Source organism: Macrosteles quadrilineatus, unplaced genomic scaffold, assembly GCF_028750875.1.
Source record: "Macrosteles quadrilineatus isolate MER2022 unplaced genomic scaffold, UCM_ALF_1.0 Scaffold_1__1_contigs__length_201487025, whole genome shotgun sequence".
Classification (NCBI taxonomy): Eukaryota; Metazoa; Arthropoda; class Insecta; order Hemiptera; family Cicadellidae; genus Macrosteles; species Macrosteles quadrilineatus.
Genome location: NW_026542594.1, coordinates 76687166 through 76710644, shown reverse-complemented (window position 1 = coordinate 76710644; position 23479 = coordinate 76687166). Strand labels below are relative to the sequence as shown.

The following is a 23479-nucleotide window of genomic DNA, read 5'->3' as shown; positions in this document are numbered from 1 at the left end:
ACTTTAGGTGATTGAATTTTTCTGTTATTTTGTTTTTTCATGGGAATATTGTGGATTAGTACAAACCAAATCCATCTAAATCGGACCACAGTTGTGGTATGTATCTCTGTACAGACATACAGAAGGCACACATATATACACACAGACTTCAACATAGATCACTTCAAAAACCACTTTTTTTGGGTTCAGGGGGATATTTAACAAAACTCAAACTGGAATATTATGACGAAAACATTACTTTCATTTCTTCATACACTATGTATAGAAAAAGTAAAAGCATGCAAAAGGTATAATTAAATTACTTGATGTATGATGCCAGAAAATCAAATAGTCAAGATTAACATTTCACATTAAACTTAATTGTCTACTAATAGATTTTGGTGTTTTAAAAAGTCATTATGAAATGGAAAATTATTTAAAAAATTATATTAAATACATACAGAGCTGCTGCCTTTAGAATCTGTTTTAGCATCTTCTGTTGCTCTAATCCATGGTATGTCAGGAACTGATACTTCAGGATTACTCTTGATCTGTAACCATAATAACAATTGATTAAAACATTAAATAACAATAACACACTATATTTAGTATTTACTATTTAGGGTAGGCTACGAGATATCTGTGGCTGTACTTCGTTTTAACTGACTCATTTGCTGCTGATATAAACTCTAATAGCTACTTCCCCTAGACGCTTAGGCTACATAAATAGCTTTTCTTGTTTTAACCAAACAAAATGGTTGCTTGTTGTTTTAAGATAGTTTTAGAAAGTGAAACTGTCTACATTGAACTCTGTTTTGTTTAGGCCTACTTTATGTTTATATGTTGTCACAAGCTTAGTGATGACAACAGCAAATAAATCGCACAAACAAAAAAAGTCTGTCTCATCATCCTAACATTACAAAAATACACTTTTGTAATTTAATTAGATCTAAGAAGCCGCCCTCGTTATTCCATTCAAGCTTTGCCCTTGAGGTATTTAAAACAAACATTTACACGTTTTTTCTCAGTTTTGGCAGCTTTATCTCAGTGAGTTTTAAGGCCAGTTGACAGTAAGAGTTATAAAATAACTTGCTAGAATAAATGTTGTGCTTTGGTTCTGCCATAGTGTACGAATAAATTCTTTCAGCAATCTCATTAAAAAGCTTGACTCTTTGAGTTTTCTTGTAAAGCTAGAGTTTTGAGATTCACAAGTTTCAAAATTTAAGATTTTGGCAGTTTTTGTTTTGAAACTGCTGACTTTTTTGAAGCCATTACAATTGTTTATATATAACTTCTTGATCAGCATTGTACGTGTTATTAAATTTACGGAAAGTAGATAAAAGTAACGTCTAATAACAACTAATAAAACTAAGCCCTGGCACTGAATAAAGTTGATTGATTTAATACTTTATTTGTTTATAGTCTAATAAAGAAATCTAGTATAAAAAACATCATTGTTTCATTTCCACCCCGACTCTGATCCATTACATAAGAAGTCTAAATTATTCCAAAATATTTAAAATCAACCTGATGATTTGACTTAAAAAGAAAATAGGCCTACATGGTTATGAAGGGTGCAGAAAAAAAAACCGATCTATTTTCTGCAGAGCACTGTTCAGCGACAGGTCATCCGAGAGTGATGGGAGTAGGCTCGTTGGAAAGCCCCAAGATGCCATTTTTTGTAGTCATAGAGCAGTAGTCGCCTGAGCTAGTGCGGTTGTTATGGAGTCGTTTTTATTAAATAGTGAATTCATTCATTGCTACTCAGCGGCAATTTCATGCTCTCTTTCAATAAAGGTGACATGGAGAAGTTCCGTTGCATAGCACAATAATGCTGAGGGTTACTTACTTTAGGACAACGGCTTCTGCGTTGAAAAGGAAGCTGACAGGCCCTCCAAAGTCAGATCGAACGCCAGGCAACAAACATTTGATAGAGTTTGTGCTGCTGTGGAAAACAGTCCTCGTAGGCTAGCCCGAAAACAAACGGCTGCCTTGAATATGACTGACCGCTCAGTTATACAAATTTTGAGGTTAATTTTTATCTCTATGGATTAGAATAATAATCTTTGTAATTTGGTAATCATCCATACAAATAATCACGACGGAACCTCTCTATGTCGACCTAATTAAATAAAAGCACAGAACTGCCGCTGAGTTGCAATGACTAAATAATTACTTTTTTAAAACGACTCGATAACAACCGCATGTAGCTCATACGACCACTGTTCTGTGACTACAAAAAATGGCATTGTATAGGCTTTCCAACGAGCCTACTCCCACCACCCTCAGACGACCTGTCCCTGAACAGTGCGCAGCAGAAAATGGATCGGTTTTTTTGCCGCACCCTATATTATGATAAATAGTATATTAATTTTTTTCTAACTATTTATGTACAAGAGTGTTAAATTTTATAGAATCGTTCTATTATGTTACCATAGGGAGCAAATGTTTGGATTAATTTATAACAACTAGTATAACAAATTCTTCAAATAAATATTTTCTTGCCTCATCTTGTTCGCTGATTAATGCGGAATAATAAAATATATAGTTTGTACAGATAAATCGCAACCTGTGACTCAGGGTGCAATAGTTTTGAGGGCGCAACAATAAATCACCATAAGAGCCTGTTGTCAAGGGAGGCAGCGGCCTAAACTTAAAATAACAATAGAAATCTAGACAAATTCAAGAAGCAAAACTATACGGTGAAATTATGTGAATGGGATGATAACAAATTTATACCATTTGAAAGGAAGTACTGGATGTATGGAACACTCGTCTACGAGGCGGGTGGTACACTCTTAAATTGCGCAGTTTTGACTCAGCATTAGTTTTGGTTATTTGAGGCTTAAAGGTGGGCACTTCCCTCTCTCCACAACCTTGTCTCTGAAACATGACAAAAAAAAAGACAATTTATATTATAAAGCCTTTTAACTTACACTATTGTTTTTATTCAAATACTTTCCAACAAAGGTTACAATAGATCCCCTCTTAACCTACCACCCTTTCTCTTAAAATATTAATTTGTTATAACCGACCTTGTATTGAGAGCAGTTCGGTTTAACCGCAGCTTTCTAGGAATCTAGGAACACTCGGCAACTCTACACAATGTTACTAAGAATAAGTTATTTTGTATTCATCCTAAAAAAATAAAATCCATGTTGCTGTTAATACTGTTCAATGAAATGGCGACCATACATAGTAGGTATTTTAAGCCAAGTATGAATGGAGATGAGTGTAGGATGAGTGGCGCGATCTTGTAGTCTTGTTAGTGACTAAGGCCGACATTCCTTAGACACAGCTGTTAATTAATAGCCCATACAGCTAATGGCAACTAAGGGACCTACAGTTTATAGTGGAATCCGAACCACATCTTTTCCTTGGTATATACGAATTGGTCTAATTATCAGGATAGTACTGCGGATAGTCGTAGTACACACTCGTGCGGGCATTAATCCACACCAGGGAGTATCACATCCACATTGCATGCCTATAAATATCCACAATTCGTGACCTCCTAGTAGCTGGATTACAGGACGACGCCACCCGTCCCAGTCTCTATAAATAAACATCCTGTCTTGTAACAAAATGTTTGCTTGTATCTTTAATTTCAACAAGTCCTGTACTGTATTACGATAGATTTGGTAAGGATCAATTAATATTATTAAAGGTATTAAAATAAGCATGTTTATTGACTACTGCCTACGATTATAATTTATTCCAATGAAAGTTTTTGACTTATTGTGTTTTGGGTTTATTTGTGATATTTCTACTGTCAATACTTAAGAAAAAATTAGATAAGTGTAGTTCGTTTTGTAAATAATGCACACACAACTTCGGAATGGTGATTATATAATTCCAAATGAATAGCACTTCATAATTTTAGTTTTTAGGGATTGCCCATTTAACTGACCTAGGTCCGGTCCCATTGGGGTCAGTTAAGATGGGGTATACTGTATTATCTGCAAGTATTGTACTGTAGGCCTACTGAGTAAAATACTGTATACTTATTGAACAGTGAATAAAATAAATTTAAAAATGTATATGTTTTTAGCTAGCTGATCTTATTCAGTAATAAACCTACACAGATCATCTCACACCATTCTACACCATTCCTATGAGTGAGTTTGTCCTTCACTCATATTTGGGTTGAAATACGCACCTAAGTGGCATCCCCATCTCAATTTATTATGATAATTATATTATATTTTTATCATACTATTAAACTTATGTCTTACTAATATTATAAATGTGAAAGTTTGTGTGTTTGTTTGAAGTTCAATCATGCATTAACTACTGGTCGGATTGGGCTGAAATTTGGCATGATGATAGCTCTCATTCCCAATTAACATATAGGCCTATTTTAATCTGAAAAATCCTTTCCGGCTCTGCTCCAGTGGCTCTGGAGTTTCCCATGTTAACTTTATGAGTAATCATATCTTAAAGGAATTAAAGAACCTTAACAGGCTGTTTCAACTTAACAAGTTCGTTCCATAGTATTAAAAGTTACTAGGCTTACCAACAGGGTGCAGCACTATTCATTTTTTGTTTGAATTTATGTGACAACAGCTAATTTGGACTAAGGAGTGTAAAAAAGCTGTGATACACAATGAGAACTGTCAAAGTAGGATTGTTTACAGTTATGACTTGAATGAGTTTTTTGTAGAAAGTGCCAACATGATATTCTAGTCATTATATTTATTTTGACTGTAATTATATTTATTCAGTATTCATCTTATAACTCTATGCATCTATTTAACTGTACAGCTATTTATTTATTGTAGCGTCTGTGATATGATAGCCTTTCTATTTTGTATGCAAAAATGTGACTGTGATAATGTATCGCTATTGTTTTATATGTTTGTCTCTGACGAGGTCTATTGTAATCTATGATTATTTAACGACCAATAAAATACTTGATTACTTGCAGGGTGTCTACCAGATTTCTCAAATGGAATTCCCGACTTTTTCCCGACTTTTCATTACCATTTTTATATAAATCCCGACCAAAAACTCGGTCCATTCTCCATGTTACTACACCTTTTTCCGTCTCGCGGTCACGGTACCTTCGTCAACATATGTTGTCACTTACGACCCAGCGAAATCACTGATGATCGAAACGTATCACATGCCAAGAAAATCCCGTATTAAATGTAGGGGTGTGTGAAACAGCAAAACATTTCAACTCAAAGCAACGATTCGATTTAAAAAAATGCTGATATAACTTGATTTGAAGCAACATGGAATTTTTCTATTCATACTTCTCAGTGGAGTGAAATATCTGTTTTCAATCATACATTAGAAGAACCAGTATTTCTGGAAATATCAGTGAGCTTCTTGCCTATTTCATAATTTTTACTTGCAGCATCATGTTGTTAAGTATGTTACCTATTTTATTTTATTCATTTTATAAATAAAGATATGTTTGGGTGTAAACAAATAAAAACCTTTGTAAGATTTAAATACTGAATCTTTCAATTGGTTTACATTGATAAAATAAGAGGATAGAATCAAAACTACAAGGTATACATAACTTCTTGTATGGCGAAGCAATGTCTCAGTGTATGCCATGTACTTGGATGGCAATAACCTGTATGGTCAAGCAATGTCTCAGTGTATGCCATGTACTTGGATGGCAATAACCTGTATGGCTAAGCAATGTCTCAGTGTATGCCATGTACTTGGATGGCAATAACCTGTATGGCTAAGCAATGTCTCAGTGTATGCTATGTACTTGGATGGCAATAACCTGTATGGCTAAGCAATGTCTCAGTGTATGCCATGTACTTGGATGGCAATAACCTGTATGGCTAAGCAATGTCTCAGTGTATACCATGTACTTGGATGGTAATAACTTGTATGGCTAAGCAATGTCTCAGTGTATACCATGTACTTGGATGGTAATAACTTGTATGGCTAAGCAAGGTCTCAGTGTATGCCATGTACTTGGATGGTAATAACTTGTATGGCTAAGCAATGTCACAGTGTATGCCATGTACTTGGATGATAATAACTTGTATGGCTAAGCAATGTCTCAGTGTATGCCATGTACTTGGATGGTAATAACTTGTATGGCTAAGCAATGTCTCATCTCAATGAATAGCTTATATAATTAATGTCAATCATTTGAATAATGTCAATAAGTTAAATGGATACTGATAGTCAAACAGTATCAATGTAACAGTCAACTACGTATATGGATACTGATTCAATGACGTATAGACACTGATTCAAAAAGTTATTTGGATAATGATTCAATAACGTATATGGATACTGATTCAATACCGTATATAGATACTGATTCCATAACGTATGGATGCTGATTCAAAAACGTATATTATGGACACTGAATGCCCATGATTCAAATCGTTATTTTGATCATCACTGAATCGAATTGGAATTCCGATGCATTTTCGTTTCATCCCCCACCCCTCAAATGTAATCCCGTCCCAATGATCAGGAATATAAGATCCAGAACATTTTTTTAAAAGTTTTGGGACCCGTTCATCCCTAATTTTGAAAGGTTAGATTATTCCCGACTTTCGGCCGAAATTCATGACTTTTTCACGACTTTTCCTGACCTTTCAAAATCCCCGACTTTTTCCCGAATTTCCCGGAATTCCCGACTGGTAGACACCCTGACTTGATATGTTTATGTTTTTAATTCAATAAACAATTTGTGATATTCCCAATCCCACAACAGGGTGTTTCTATTTTTAAGTGTATTCATCAACTTATTAACCGTACTTAAAAAAAAAAAAATTGTGTTTGTATTTATGTTTTTCACCAAAAATAATATCTGAGAAACGAGTAGCCCATGAATACTTTTAGTAGGTACATTACTGATCAACACAAAGACTTGAATAGAAGGAACTAATATTATAGATGAAAAAGTTTGGAGTATATTATGTTAGTAACGTGAAAACTACTTGACCAATTTAGCAGATTTTTTCAATAAATAGAGCCAATATACAGCAGAATAAGTAAAAAAAATGCCCCTGCCGCAGCAAACCTGCCGACTGAGCAAATTTTCATTTGTCTAAATCGATTTTTAATGAAATCTATTTAAATAACATTAGGTTTAACGATGACCTAGGTTTGGTGCTACAAGGAAACTAATAAAGTGTGTGTGTTTTTTTTTATATTAATAGTTTAGTATAAACAAAATAAATTTCCCAAGTTTGATCAAAATATATCCATAAACAAGCAATACATTTTTTTCTGTTACCAATAAACAAAAACACTTAAATATACAAAATTATAAGATTTTAAGCTTTTTAAAAAGGTTTAGTGAGAAATTGGAAATTTCATTTTCTAAGGGTCAAAAATGAGAAAAACCAATTTTTACCCCATAAAATCCTCTGTAAAACCCCATTCCCATGGTCTGATCATGCTGGTTCGCAAACTCATTCAAGTTTATCCTGCCTTACACCTTCAAACCAAATTTCATCAAAATCGGACAAAAATTACTCAAGTTATCGTGTTCACGGACACACACACACACGAATAGGTAGTGAAAATTTGAACGAATAGTGTTTTTGGCCTCTGGAGAAATTAAAATGAAAAAAAGTAAATCGGTCTCAGGCCTAGGTCTTACCGTGCCACCTACGGTAATAGCTACTTCCCTATAGGGAAATTCGCTAAGTCATTTATACTTTCTACTCCTATACATACTATATGGAGAAAGTATTGTTATTGTCAAAATTTTCGAGTTAAAGTTTTGAGTGGATATATCTGTTTTTGATCCCCTCGAACCCAAAAAGTGGTTCTCAAAGTGATGTCTGTCAGTGTGTGTGTTTGTGTATATGTGTCTGTCTGTATGTATGTATGGATGTGTAGAGAGCTACAGGCCACACCTGTGGTCCGATTTTGATAAAATTTGGTATTTAGGTACTTCCACCATGGTATATCCTGGAGTTTTTTTTTATTTTAGATGTTTATTTTCCCTTAAAACCCCATAAAATAACAGAAATATCAATTTTTCTCAAAAATGGCCTGAACGATTTTGATCAAAATTTGGTATACGGCCTTTTAAATTCTGAACCAAATGGTACAACTGGTTCAAAAGTCATTGTGCCTTATAGGCTATTATTTTACCATCAAAACCCATAAAAAAATGCTTCTGATTAAAACCCATTTGATTTGTTATGGTCCGTATAATTCAAAACAATACAGTGCAACTCCCCCGATTCCTGTAAAAATTACAGTTAAAAATTTAATGCAATTTTTGTGATTTTACCTAGTTACTCTCATCGGTTGTTGACAAGCTAATGTGAGAAAGTATGTGTCAGATTGCTGATACTGTTAATTTATTTTAATACACTCATAGGGCTCTGCTCTGACAGCTTGCAAAGTTTCTATGTTATTCTTACATTACTTTTAATATTCAAATTGATATAAACCACAAGTTTGGAAATGATTTTGTTGGTGCTTTATCAAAATTGTGGACATTTATTTATAAAATAATAAATTCTCATACAGCAGATCTAGAACAAGATTATTCTCTTTAGCGTCCCGTTTGCGAAGCACGGATATGGCGGCTAGTTATAGAATAATTTGAGGATTAATCAAATTTGCCAATATAGTACTGACTACCCCAGTGTAGGAGTTATGTACAAGTATGCTTAAATGAATTTGAGTTCTCAAGTGACTTAAATACCATAGCATCTGGACACTAAACTTATTAATAAAAATGGCTTGTTAATACTTAATTGAATCAAAATTTTTTGATTTTAAGGATCTAAATAATATCACACTTTCCTCGTTTGGCAAACTTACACTGCATTTGCTTGAGCTCAAGGAAACTGATGACTCGCTCTGCTTCTGTAGGAAAAATTCACTTTCTTTTTTATTCCTAAAAGCAAATAACATCACAAAAAATAAATACATTACTCAATATGATTGCCAATTGTATATAATCAAAACAATTACAAAAACACATATTATTTGGTGCATATTCACTCTGAGCAACCAGCACTTGTGGTAATCCAAAAACTAAACCATTGGGTTTAAATGCCTTAAAGGCAGGTTTACAGTGGATGTATCATCATAACCTCAAGATTATTGGTTCAGAATTAAACATAAAATCTTAATTATTCCACAACAGCACATAATATTAAGACATAAATAGAGTAAAATGTGTTGCTGATAATTATATAGTATATTTTTGAGTGTACAAGTGTGTCTGCATTAGTGATAGTATTTTTATCACAAATTAAGTACAGTCAGTTATTTTTTAGCATTTTTATGACAATGTCACAAAAAATGCAGAAGAAAAGAAAAGAAAGTACGGTATATGCCAGCTTGTGAGTGCTGGAATGCCTCTTTCACTCCCCTGATAACATCAGTCTATGGAATCTTAGGCAACGAATTTCAAACACTCATAAGAGCACTGGCTGAGAGGTTGTTAGATAAATGGGACAAGCCTTACAGTCTGGTAGTTAATTGGATTAGAGTGAGATTGACTTGCTCAATTTTAAGGGCAATGAGCATGTGCTTGAGAAGATCGAAGAAAAAATAGAGATCTGCTCGAGAATTTGAAGATGGACATTCAACATATACAGGGTTAGTAAAAAGTGTGGAGACCCCCTGTTATTTTTTTAACGGCCCATACTAGAAAAACTAAACTCGGCACACCATTATGGCATGTTATGAAGTACTTTTTGGGCATAACCGCCACTTGGTGTTCATCCCCAAAATGGGGGATTTTGGGGGAAACTAAAAAATTTCAAACACAAAGACCCATCGAGTGACCCCTCTTTTGAAGGTCCTAATAAAAGAAAACCAACAACGCAAATTAGAGGTCTCTATCTCAGTTCAGTACAAAATGGCAGTCAATTGAAATCCTCATAAGTTCCCAAACCTAAAATGGGGGATTTTGGGGGAAACTCAAAAATCTTAAATGATAAGCCCCATCGAGTGACCCCTCATTTTGAAGGTCATAAAAAAATAAAACGAACAACGCAAACTATAGGTCTCTATCTTAACACAGTAGAATATGGCAGCCAATTGAATATAAAATTGCAAGTTATTTCCGATTTCTAAAGATTTCAATCAGCTTCCATTTTTTACTGGATTGAGATAGAAACCTCTAGTTTGCGTTGTTAGTTTTCTTTTACCAGGACCTTTAAAATGAGGGGTCACTCGATGGGGCTTATCATTTAAAACGTTTGAGTTTCTCCCAAAATCCCCCATTTTGGGTTTGGTAAGCAAGTGGCTATTAGGCTTAAAAAGTACTTCATAACATGCCAAAAAGGTGTGTAGAGTTTAGTTATCCTAGTGTGAGCCGCTACAAAATTTACAGCTGGTCTCCAGGCTTGGAAAGCTGTAAGTTAAATTTAACTTCTGAGAATTTCAATTGGCTGCCATGGATTGAGATAAAGACCTCTAGTTTGCGTTGTTGGTTTTCTTTTACCAGGACCCTCAAAATGAGGGGTCACTCAATCGGTCTTTGTATTTGAAATTTTTGAGTTTCCCCCCAAAATCCCCCATTTTGGGGATGTACACCATGTGACGGTTATGCCCAAAAAGTACTTCATAACATGTCATAAAGGTGTATCGAGTTTAGTTTTTCTAGTATGGGCCGTAAAAAAATAACAGGGGGTCTCCACACTTTTTACTAACCCTGTATATTGAAAGAATCAAAATGTTTAGTAACATTTGTAAATCTAGATTTGATCTTGTAATTATTAATTGAAATAAAACATTGTTCTTTTTTAACTATATAAAGAAAATGACAACGATGCCAGTGTGCCAAATACATATTATTTTTGTTAGAAGTATGATAATCTACAACAATAACTATTTTCCTGGCAAACTCATTACCTGCCAGATTATCAGCAGACTTAGTATGCTTAAAAGGATCATTTAAAAAGCCTGATATAGGAGTTGATAAAACTTTTAAGTAACTGAATATAACGTCATTCTAAGCTTTAAAAAAGCATATAAGTTACCTTAATTTCATTTAACTAACTGTTAACATTTAAGGGTACAAATGACTTACCAAGTATGATGTTTAGATGTATTGTGTGGCTTAGGTCTGTGAGAAAAAGGTGGGCCAGTGTCTATGCGAGGTTTAGCATTATAGATCCGGCGATAGTGACTCGACATATTCTGGTACATAATAGTTTGAGCTACACCATTTTTTGGATAGACTGAAAGAAACAAATTATTTGTTGCTTTAATACATGCAGATGCATAGTACTTTATATCAAAGTTTAGCTACAAGAGTAAGGATACTTACACAGGTTAAATCCTGTAGTTCGATCTAAGTACAAAGTAGCCTATAGGTTACTTATTAAGTATCATTAAGGAATTAATGGATTCATTTACACTATTGGAAACAAATAATCTCATGATTGTAAGAGGCAAAATAGTTTCACAGGCAAAGCTACGCATAATTTTCTTAAGTACCAATAAAAAAACAAATTTTCTATTTTTGTCAGATAACAGAGACAAAACATGGAATTACATATTAGATATAAATAATATTCTAAGCATAGGCCAAATAAAAATTATTATTCAAATTATTGTCAGCAGAAATGTTTTGAAATAGTTATATAAAGATTGGTAATATGATTTTTTTTTACTTATAGAAGGAATAGGTTATTTTGAAAACGTTTTTATTTGAGTTCTACTGTGACAAGTTATTGCAAAATTTTGAATAATGATAAAGTAGATAAGAGATGCATATGGAATTTTCTGTTCTTTAACAATGTGTCTGTTATTATTTCGGTTTTTTGTTTTTATTTTCTACAGATTTTTGGCCGGTGCTACCCAAGAGCAACAATTTCTTAATCTCAATCGTACCTTCATAGTTGTTTATTCTTTTCATAGCTTTGATCGACGACTTCATGTTCCTGTAAAAGTCACACATACCGGATATATAAAACAGAAACTACAAAATGAACACACTATGTAATTTATCCTAGATTCAACAAAGCAGTTTAGCCTGGCAGGGTGTTGGAGATTGCATGTGTTATGGCACCTTCACCCCTCTTGATTATACCCCCTCATTGATGATACAAACATGACTTGCACACCTCCTGCTAGCAACAGTGCCACTTGAAAAATCAATACACAAGGTCTACACGCTAATCATCTATTAGGTCAATACTGCCCCTACGGTATTTTCACACCTCTTGGGTAGACCGATTGTTAGAGACACACACAATTCTGTACATAATGTTGTACATGACATTGAACAAATTCTAAGTTTGTGGTCTATGCCTAGGTTTTTTTGCAATAAAAGTAATAAAAATACAATTACCTGTAAAAGTGAACAAAACATGCTTTAAAAATATACGCTTAAGATTATCGAACTTCAACTAAGCTTATGCTAATGTTTCATATTTCACCATACTTAATTAAGCTTTCATCAACAAATCTTATATATTAAAACGTGACAGGGTTTTTTTGTATTTCACGATTCTGAATCAACCACTTGATGGATTTTCATGATTTTTGTGTTGAAAGAAAGATAATTTTAAAGGCAGGGAATGTCAAAGCCATGATTTTAGTTTAGAGTTTCAGTGTTTTTCGAAATTAAGTTTTAGTTTTTTTTTTAGTCTAGCAGCCCATGCTAACACTTTAAATTAGTTTCAGTGCTGTTTGAACTAACAGCTGGTTTCAAACTGTCAATGTGATGTTTATGTTTCAAGTTATTTGTTTACGAAAATATTTATCATTTATCAAACTAAACATATTAAAATGTTGTTTTTTCTCTACTCTAAAAATCTGCGTTATCAGGAAATGTGTAATTTTAAACTATACCTCTCAAACCCTTGCGTACAATTAAGTTTTGTCGTTAATGCAATCTGTGTAAGTATAAGTTTAAATGCCATGAAAATTTGAACTTGTGTATTGTCAGCAAACTATCGCTTAATCGTTTAAGATATAAGTGGTTTACATGTTGATACTTCTTTTTCTTGATGATCGAATGTGTGTATGTCGGCAAACCAAAATTGTGGTAAGTACTGTGATGAAAATATCAACCGCGGTAGTAGGTCTCTAGGAAACTGTCCAATAAGCTGCAGGGTGTCAGTAGAAACCAAAATCAATTCATACCATACCATGACTATCCCAGTAATACTGTATGGTTCAGAAACTTGGCTACTGACCAAAGAACCGATAAACCTTATTGCTGGGTTTGAGAATAGAGTGCAGAGAATGAACCAGTTCAAGATAACGGAGGTTAAGATAAAAAAGAACAGAGAGCTAAGAGATATTTATTTATACCCAGATTTAAGGGTGCTTTCCAAAAGTAAAAGGCTCGGATGGGCAGTCTATGCGAGGTGGAGGGAAGATACATAAACTTTGAAAAGTGTATTCCAAGGAGTACCACAAGGTAGACGACCACTTGGAAGACCAAGAATATGCAGTGGAAAGACCAAGTAATGAAAGACATCTCCAGACTGGGATCTATATTAGAAGAGGCCGGGGATAGAAGAGAATGGGAGGCCAGAATCCTCTTTTCAGTGGCTTATAATCAGATGAAAGAAATAGATGGTCATGTGCATTTGTTTACATAAGATGATTTTCCTTATTAAAACTGACAGAATTTGTCATTATGTATACTAGGTGTTCTGAATTATATTCAGTTTTAATTGACTACTGGATTCCCATACCTATACGGGCCATCAGCTCGTAATTTTATACTAAAACTGTATACATAATTGATAACGTGTTGTATTGTTTTTCATGTTTAGACAAAAAAAAGACAGTAGTTAGTTATAAATAAGATTGTAAATAAAACGGAATCAACCAATGGTAACGTGTGCTGCTTCTAATGTTGATGGCCAAATAATTCACTCAGCTCTAAGATTGAATATACAAAATTTTAATAAACTACAGGGGGAAATAAACTTAAATCTTCAGATTTTGTTCAAAAACGTCCATGTCATAGTTTGCGATGAAGTAGGCCTAGTATCTATGTACGTGGTCATAAGCTATAGTACTAGCAATGAATGATAAACAAACGCTTGGCTTACGTCAAGGGAAACTAGACAACTAAGATGGAGTGTTTGGTGGTCTTATTGTATATCTGTTGGATGATATGGCTCAGTTACTACAGGTGCAAGATGAGGCTTTATGCAAGCCACATGATCTTTCAAATCAGTGGTGTATACACATGGACGTTTAGTATATGAACACATTCAACAAGTTTTTCAACTAAAAACTATTATGAGTCAATCCGGTGAAGATCAAAGTCATTTTTGCAATCCTCTTACTATTATTGATCATGGAACGAAGGAGAGAACACCCCATAAAACCCTGTTCCCATGGCCTGATCATGCTGGTCACGAACTCATTCAAGTTTATCCTGCTTATACCTCCAAGCCAAATTTCATCAAAATCTGACAAAAATTACTCAAGTTGCGTTCACGGACGCAGATATATATAAATTTTAAAATATGTTGATGATACCCAAAATTCAAAATTCTGGGCCTTTAAACAATTCCAAACACGGCTGTAATCCATGTCACAAGCCTCGATACAGTATTTGCAAACTTATGAGTAGTACAACTGAATTTGATAGCTGTATTACGTGTAAACATTGCAGGGGCGCCTCCAGAGGGCAGGCTAGGTAGGCCCGGGCCTACCCAAAATGTTGGTAGATATTTCAAAATTATAAATAGAGAAAGAAATTTAATTATATGTAAACTAAGGGAAAGTATTCAAAATAATTATTTTCCATTAACATTTTAAAATTCCCCTCTTTTTGTGGAAAAGCCCTTTAAACCTCTCGTCCCCCATATCAAACTCTTTCTTGATCCTTGTGAGGCCTACCCAAAAAATTATTCTTAGAGCCGCCCCTGAAACATTATTCAAAAGAATACATTGGCCAGACTTCGAATGACAGGCCATCATTTTGATGTGGTACACAAAAACAAAAAGCCTTAGTTTGGTTGGTTAGGTTAGGTTAGTTTAATTTTATAATTATTAAACTTTTACAAATTAATTTTATAATTTTTTTTTTAAAGAGGTTGGCGGCCTCTTTTAACCTTGCATTTGCCCGTCCACATAGACTAAGTGCCCGTGCGTGGATCGTTTACAGCAAAGCAAGGAGTGAGCCGGTACAGTACAAAGGTGAACTGTACTGATAAAATGTTATCGGCAGTAACCAGGATCCGAACCCACGACATTGCTGCCTTGCGCCCGAAATCCGCGACGCTACCGACTAAAAAAAATCTAATTAAAAATCTATATATAAAGCCAAAAGTACCCATGAACTTTTGAGAAAACTAAAAGTCACACCCCCATAAACCATATACTTAAAATGTTCGCCATGATGAGAAACCTTGCACAAAACTATCCATTATTTTATAAATTGCCCTTTAAGGTCGTAGTTCCTTTCTAAAGGGAACTTCCCATATACCTAATGTTAAAAATACCTCAGCTGTACTTATTTGTATCTTATTCTTTCAATTTATTACCGTATTAAAATCAGGTGTGATTCTTTGTTTGTATTAACTGTATTATGTTTTGTTTATTTCAGCTTAACTTAACCAATCAATAGTTTTATTGATACTTATGAATTCAAACAGGGTGAAGCCCGTGGGTAACAGCTAGTTTACATAACAAGTCTAGAACCATAAAGTAAATACTCTGCGCTAGAACCGATTAATATGGTCAACAACAGAACAGCTTGCTGATTATATAATACTAGTGGAACCCCGTCGAAATCGACGGTTATTCTTGAGGTTTTATGTAAATTCAGCTAACTGCGTTGGATAGAGTGAAGTCATTAAAATCTTAGTTATATGACAGGAGGATAAGCAATAATAAGTATGACGATTGCGTTCCCTAAAAAACGTGATTGATGAATTCGTTTAACACAATATTTCCTACCTTTTTATCGGCTTTAGGTTGCCCAAAAGGTTTTTTAGGAGTCTTAAAATTGTTTGTTCATGAGTTTGTTTCATACCAAAGCCACTTTCACTATATGGGAGAATGAGTTCATACAATTAGTCACAATGTTACGGAAAGAGTCAATATTTATTACTAACCACTAATTCCATCTGCTTTAGGAAAATCATTCTGATTGTATCCAGATTTATAAGTAAATCTTCATCTTTTTTTTATAAAAATATCTGATTCTCCAGAAAGCAGTAACATTCTTACTTCGAATTTTAAATCCTTCTCTTGCCACATCGACCCATGTATTTAATCATCCTGTTCCTACTTGATAATTAATTAACTTATGGGGTAGTTTTGCCTTGGCCATATCAATCACATAAAGCTGTGCATGTTTTTCGTGGATGGAATGAACCATAATTGTAGGAAATTTTATCACAAATCTTGAACATTTGCGGAACCAAATCCATAACCTAGTCCAGCATTGGTAACAAATTATGCAAATGCGATGAGATGTAATGACACTGTTGTGTTTCCGAATGTTTTGTATGTAGTGAGGTTTAGATGCGTTGTTCAACCTAGCTACATGTGTACATCAAAGTAAAAACTGTGTATACATTTTTTTTTAAATACCTGAATTGACATTAGTTCACCTACTTTACCAAAACCATAGACTCCGTAGTTAGTCTATTCCAAAACTTGAACACAGCTCTCATCCTCAACGTACTCATCTATGACACAATTTTCAACCCGATTATCAAAAACTGTTATACCAATAAATGAATCTCAGGTGTTCTTTCTTGAATTTAAAAATAAATGGTGATTGAAAGTAGGAAAAAAAGGCAAGTGCCAACCTTACAATATGTATAAGCTAACCCGATAAGGAATAGTTATATGTTCCTTTGAAATTGATAAGTCACAATTATTTCATAATTTAAAATTTTCTAAGAGCAATAAAGCATAGATTTTTGAACAAAACATTTCAAACGTATCATAAATTCATCATTTTGTTGAAACTATAAAAAACTTGCCATGCAGTGAAGAATTCATTTAAAATCATAAATAATCATGTAAACATTTAATTTTGACAGTTTCAGTAGACCTTTGAATACAATTTTAATATTAACAGCTGGTTCATTAAAAGTAGTGTAAAATTATCCATATGGTCGAAATGTAAACAAAATTGCAGAGTGAACTTTAAAGGCCTCTGGGGCAGAGCCCCAAGGAAATTTACATCGTTTCTCTTTTTAGGGCTCATCTACAGACCAATACCTTTCTTTAGACACCCCTACCAAGTTTCTACGCCCAGCCGTTCTCTCAAATGAGCTTTGACAAAAACCTCGTTTTCCTCCATAAGAATAACATGGGATGGGAATATAAAGGCCACTGGGGCAGAGCCCCGAGGGAATTCTCCATGTTTCTTTTTTGATGGCTCATCTACAGACCTTTCTTTCCTTTCTTCACCTTTCTTTAGACACCTCTACCGAGTTTCTACGCCCAGCCGTTCTCTCAAAATAGCTGTCACAAAGAAAAACAGTTTAAAATTAATATATAGATATGATTACAAACAAAATGCCGGCTACTTAACATTTAGGTGTAACAATATGACAGATCAACTGATTGCAGTTTAGGTTTGTTTACGTTTTAGCAATGTTTATTTAGTATTTGTTTAAACATGTTTTTCAGCCTTATGTAAAAAAAATGAAAATGAAAGTAGTTGAGATGCCTTTGGGGACTTAGTTGAAAAATGTGTAGCTTTTTGCCCGAGGGGGGTGAGCCTTACACTTTTAAACATATGAAATAAAAATTACAAGAATGGTTTGTAGACAACATAATAGTATCAGGCAGAGGGAAAATGCAATACAATAACATTTGGAAAAACTGTATCAAATATAATCTTGAAGTAACACAATGAAAAAAAAACTTGATGACCCCGATGTGAACAAATTTAGAATAATCGAGTTTGCAGCAGAACTTTATCATAACAGAAATAAATTTGTTTGAAAAAATAAGGATTTCTATCCTAGTGCATCAGATATTGCATCCGTTGGATAAAACAAAACATATTTACCCCCTGTTTTACAAAATAAAAAAAAAAAAAAAAACTAATTGGTGGTAAACATAATTCGATCTAAAGCAGGTTTCTACTGTATAGGACAGTCTATAATTCAAGCATGCAGGCCTCGTTCAGTGATATGTCCAATTACTCTTGGAGTATATGTATAGGTATATAACTATAGGTATACAGATTCACAGACATTTTGGGTCCCGTTTGCATGCATTAACAGGTTGTGACACAATAAGTCCGTTATTTGGCAAAATGAAGTACTCTGCTTTTAGGAATATTATAAAGTCCAAAGTCTTATGCGAATTGGGCTCCCACTAAGGATCATCCGAAGATGTAACTAAAGAAGATTTAATCAAAATTGGATGTAAAGGTATTGTGTCACTATATGGAGGTAACATCAACACAAGCAACCTCAATGTGCTTCGCTATAAACAGTACCTAAGAAAAACATCTTCAGCTAAAATACCCCCGCGCGCGGCAAACCTGCAGACTAAGCAAATTTCAACTTGTCTGATTACATTTTTACTAAAATATTTCCATAAATAAGACATATTTATTCTCTATTTAAATAACAATAGATTTAATGAGTGCTTAGGTTTGCTGCTTCGGGGAAGGGAAAAGTGTTTTTTGAGCATACGTCAATAGTATAGGATGAAATAAATACATTTGCAAAATTTTATCAATATATATCCATAAACAAGTAAACTACAACAATTTTCATTTTCTCCATAAGAATAACATGGGAATTTTAAATTACACTATTTTTGAATTTCCTCCGTGACCGTTAGGCATACAACAGCGCTTCAATATACTAAATTCTTTTTTAAGCTCTACAAAACTGTTTAAAAAGACATTTCAAAATTTTTTGTTTTGGGGTCAAAAATGGGAAAACCCTTTTTTTTACCCCATAAAACCCCCGTTCCCATGGTCCGATTATGCTGGATCGCGAACTCGTTCGAATAAACGTAGGTTTACATGTTTGTACAAAATTTTATCAAAATCCGATCATTTTTGCTTGAGTTATCGCGCTAACAGACACATATATATATATATGAATTTGAACGGATGGCCTCTAGGGACCTCAAAATGAAAAATTAAATTGGTCCCGGGTCCAGGTCTTACCATGAGTACTACGGTAATAGCTTATTCCCTATATGGGAAATTCGCTAAAAGGAATTTTTATATAGGCTAGGTAGCTCCTTTACCACCAAAACAAAACGCATCAAAATTCCATCTCTTTCGAGTGCATTTGCAGTGTTTCATTTGTAAGAATCTTAGTATGTCAACACCAGATCCTGAACTTTGGGGTTGGAAGTTGGTTGGTGACGAGTTCCAGCCGATATTGACGGACTTGACCCCAACTCCAGAGAGACTCTTAAGTATGATCAAATGTGCAAGCCTAACTACAGGTGAAGAAGAACCATGTAATACCATGAAGTGTACATGTCGCCGTTATGGACTTCTATGTTCAATTGTTTGTAAAAACTGTTGCGAAAAAGGACTGTGCCTGTTTTCTGTGTGTGTCTGTTACAGGAGACATTACCAATGGCAATGAAGATGAAGAGTTTGAGATGAAGTTTATTGCATTAAGACTTTGTGATTTTAACTGTATTTTGACTTATTGTATATATTTCCAATCTTAGACTAAGCTTGATGTTTCACTCTAGCTGTAATGTAAACATGTTGTAATTATTATCGCCCATTAAAATGTTTTGTAAAGTAAACAAAGTTAGTTTTGTCCATTCTAGGCTTGTTAGGTTTACAAAAATATAGATACTAAGATACTTTTTCAGCACTGGACTTGCAATTTTTTGGCCGCCATTCTGTTGTTTCCGTTACTTTTTAAAAACTTGTATCTTATTATTTTACAGTGTACAACTTCCTAAAATTGTATACCACGCATGATTTTTTTTTGATTATTGAAATTTTTTAACATTTTCAGGATGGCTGCCAAAATAACACATTTGCCTGGACATCAGTGATGTTATTTTTAATAAGTGGATTAGGAGCAAGTTACCTACCATTTGCAACACACAAATAATTTTTGTTTCAATTTGTTCTATCTCTGACACTATTTCTACTATATACTTAAGGTGAAGAGTAGATTTTAGTGCTTAAGCACGTATGCTAATGGAAAATAACTCAGCCAAGTAGGATCTTTTCTCACTATACTGGTAATTGTTAACACATCAGAAATGCTTAATTTTAAAAGTAATTGTAAAAAACAATACTAAACTTAACAATTTCAATAGTTGCCTCCTACTTTATGCCAATTACTTGAGTTTATTTTCAAAATGTCCTCCATTTTCCCTGATACACAGCCAAGTTTTTTTACACATGGCACCAACAGTAACTTTAAAAGACATCGTTCCTATGACTAGCACATATGCGTTCTTTATCTGGAGTTGTGAATTTCCTGATTATCGTCCACTAAAGATGAGTATACCAAGTAATCCACACATACACACAAAAATGTTCAGTCACAGACTATAGAGTATGTAATACTCCTTTTTAGCGAATTTCCCATATAGGGAATAAGCTATTACCGTAGGTCTCATGGTAAGACTTGGACCCGAGACCGGTTTAGTTTTTCATTTTGATGTCCCTAGAAGCCAAAAACACCATCCGTTCAAATTCATATACAAATATATATATATATCATCCGTTAGCACGATAACTAGAGCAAAAATGATTCGATTTTGATTAAATTTGGCACAAACGTGTAAACCTTTATGTGTTTATTCTAATGAGTTCGCGAACCAGCATGATCGGACCATGGAAACGGGGTTTTATGGGTGGAGGGGGTGTTTATAGCGTAAAAATTGTTTTTTCTCGTTTTTGACCCTCAAAAGTTAAATTTTCCCAAATTTTTTAGACAATTTTGAGTAACTTAAAAAAACAAATATTTAGTTTATTGAAGTGTTCTGTATAATTATTGGTTAAGGAGAAAATTGTAAATTAAAAATTCTCCTGGTATTCTTATGGAGAATTAAGTAAACTGTTGTAGTTTGCTTGTTTATGGGTATATATTAGTATAAAACCTGGCAAATCTATTAATTTATTTTATACTAAGCTATTTTTAATATTTTACTAAAAAACACACTTTATTACTCTCCCTGTAGGCAGCAAACCTAGGTACTCGTTAAACCTAATGTTATTTGAATAGATTTAATTGAAAATCAAATCAGGCAAATGGAAATTCACTTAGTCTTAGGTTTGCTGCGGTGGGGTTATTGTTATATTTCATACCATTTGATTATGACTTGTTTATTTAATTATTTAACTAGTGTACATGTTGCTCGAATTCGAGCAATTGCAAAGTATTACAGGAGTTATTTCAAAACGAATAACAGTCATATTTACAATGAATTTAAAAGATTCAACTCAAAGATTACCGGTGTGTAACTCAGATCATGTTTATCTTCATTATTAATAAACCTCCTTCTCAAAATGCCTCGCTGTACAGGCAACACAGGTCATTGATAGAGGGCCAATTTTGAACGAAAAGTTGTTTTGGGGTAGTGTTAGGGCGCATTTTAACCTAATAGTTGAGCCTATTACGTGTCACTGTTCTGTAGCTACGGTCGTTATCACGATTACGCCTCCTGTCTATGTTTCATTGTCGTAGCGTCGGAGGCATTTAAAAGAAAAAAACAACAAATAAACAAATTATATCTACACAAAGCAGCGATAAATTCAAAAATTTAAGTTACAATCATACTAACACGATCTGTTTTCGTTTTGGGGGTTATGTTTACACAAACTCAAATAGTAAATAAAGGTACTCAATGCGTTTCATTGAATTGAAAAATAAATAACAGCAATTAAATTATACAGCTGATCAAAATGTAAACAATTATGTTCTTCATAAGGATAACATGGGAACTTTCAAAGCCACTGGGGCAGAACCCAAGGGACTTTGTGAAAAATGTAAGGCCAGTTTGCAAATCTGCGCGACACGCTCTTTCCAATGAGACGTCAATGGATAAAATCGGTTAAGAAATGGCGGAGGAGTTCAACCGACAAAGTTTCATGTAGCGTATTAATTATATAGATATTCTGTTTGTAAACAATAACAAACTAACTAGTTCATTGTGTGATTAAAACCTTAGTTCAAAAAGGTAATCTGTTTTATTATGACAATTTAATTAACTTGATATTTTGTTTATCTATTCTATTCCAGCTTATCTTTTTACCCCGATTAATTTACTAAATGGAGAAATATCTTATACTTGTAAGATTTGAAATACAGCAGACATCAAATCAGTACATTACAATGGATTCATTGGAAAAAGACATTTGACATATTTATCAAGTCAATCAATGCAAAAGATGAGGAGAAGCTTTATCTGCTGTATAACTACGTAAGCCATTCTATATTAAACAAATCAAAGAATGCACATCATACACAAAAGCAATTACTCTAATGGACACACTCTGTACATCAAGCGAAAGAATGAAATTTTTTGCAAGACATAAACTAATGATTCGTCGACAACAAACTGATGAAACAGTTGATCAATTCCTCCAATCATTACGTGTTATAAGTTCAAACTGTGAGTTTAAAGATGTCAAAACTAATGTATATCGTGACGAGTATCCGAGGTATACTGATTGATGCTTTTATCAATGGCCTTTCATCAAATAATATTAGGTAAAGCTCATAAGAAAATCTGGAACTAACATTAGATGAGGCTTTCTCAAAGGCCTGTGCCTTAGAATCTGCGAGGCAATTTTCAGAAGCTTACACTTCAGCTCAGCTTGCATCGACTAGCCCTTCATCCCAGACGGAATCTCCGTCAAACCCTCCAATCAACGCAGCCACAAATCATCAAGAAAAATGTTATTTCTGTGGCTAATCAAGCGATTTTCACTGGAAATTTGAAGTCTCAGACTTAAGCTAGGGGTGGTGGGAACGAGGGGCTTACATTTATCATTTAGGTTATCGTCGATTAATCAAAAGAGAATGTTTTATACTGACTTTCAAACAACAAAAATTCAAAAACAGTACAGCACGTAAACTGCAAAATGAATTAGACCTTTAACCATCTCCACCTTTAACAAGAAAACCAAGAAACCCAAAAACGCCAAATAAAAAAGATCAATACAAATCCTTTCTCCTAGATAGCTAGTGTACACTGGTATACACTAGTTGATATCGTCAATATGCGTGATTCGATCAACTCGATATCACGGACGATCAGTTAATATAAAATATCAGAAATGACAAAAATAAATGTGAACAAAATCCATCTTCTTTATTTTATTCCACACAACAACACACTAAACTATTTACTGTTTTTTAACAAAACAATTGAAAAACATATGACTGTTTATATATTAATTACTAGCTGTGTGCCCGTTCTACGCACGGGGATCTTATTGTAGTCAGTTATTGAAACCTTTTTATTAAGAACAGAATTTGGTTTGCATATTTTCAGATATGGTGGCAAAACTATTATACAGTATATAAACCTTCGCAAATACAGTATCTGACAGTTTCAAGCCAAAACAAATGCTTCGAAATTAAATGTAACCTGGGTCGTGTTGGTCCATATGTTAAATCCAATGATTAAACTA

General features: G+C 33.9%; 1 protein-coding gene across 1 annotated transcript in view; it reads right to left on the bottom strand.

Annotated features, from left to right (window-relative positions):
• The window catches only part of LOC128998110 (uncharacterized), a 37413-nt gene that overhangs the window by 4243 nt on the left and 9691 nt on the right, over window positions 1-23479 (bottom strand). Inside the window, exons 2-6 of the mRNA XM_054424111.1 lie at window positions 11785-11834; window positions 10979-11129; window positions 8755-8830; window positions 2719-2862; window positions 441-530 (exon numbers count right to left, since the gene is read on the bottom strand). Coding sequence (XP_054280086.1) covers window positions 441-530; window positions 2719-2862; window positions 8755-8830; window positions 10979-11129; window positions 11785-11830 — 507 coding nt within the window. The 5' untranslated portion in view covers window positions 11831-11834. The remainder of the gene's footprint in view (window positions 1-440; window positions 531-2718; window positions 2863-8754; window positions 8831-10978; window positions 11130-11784; window positions 11835-23479) is intronic.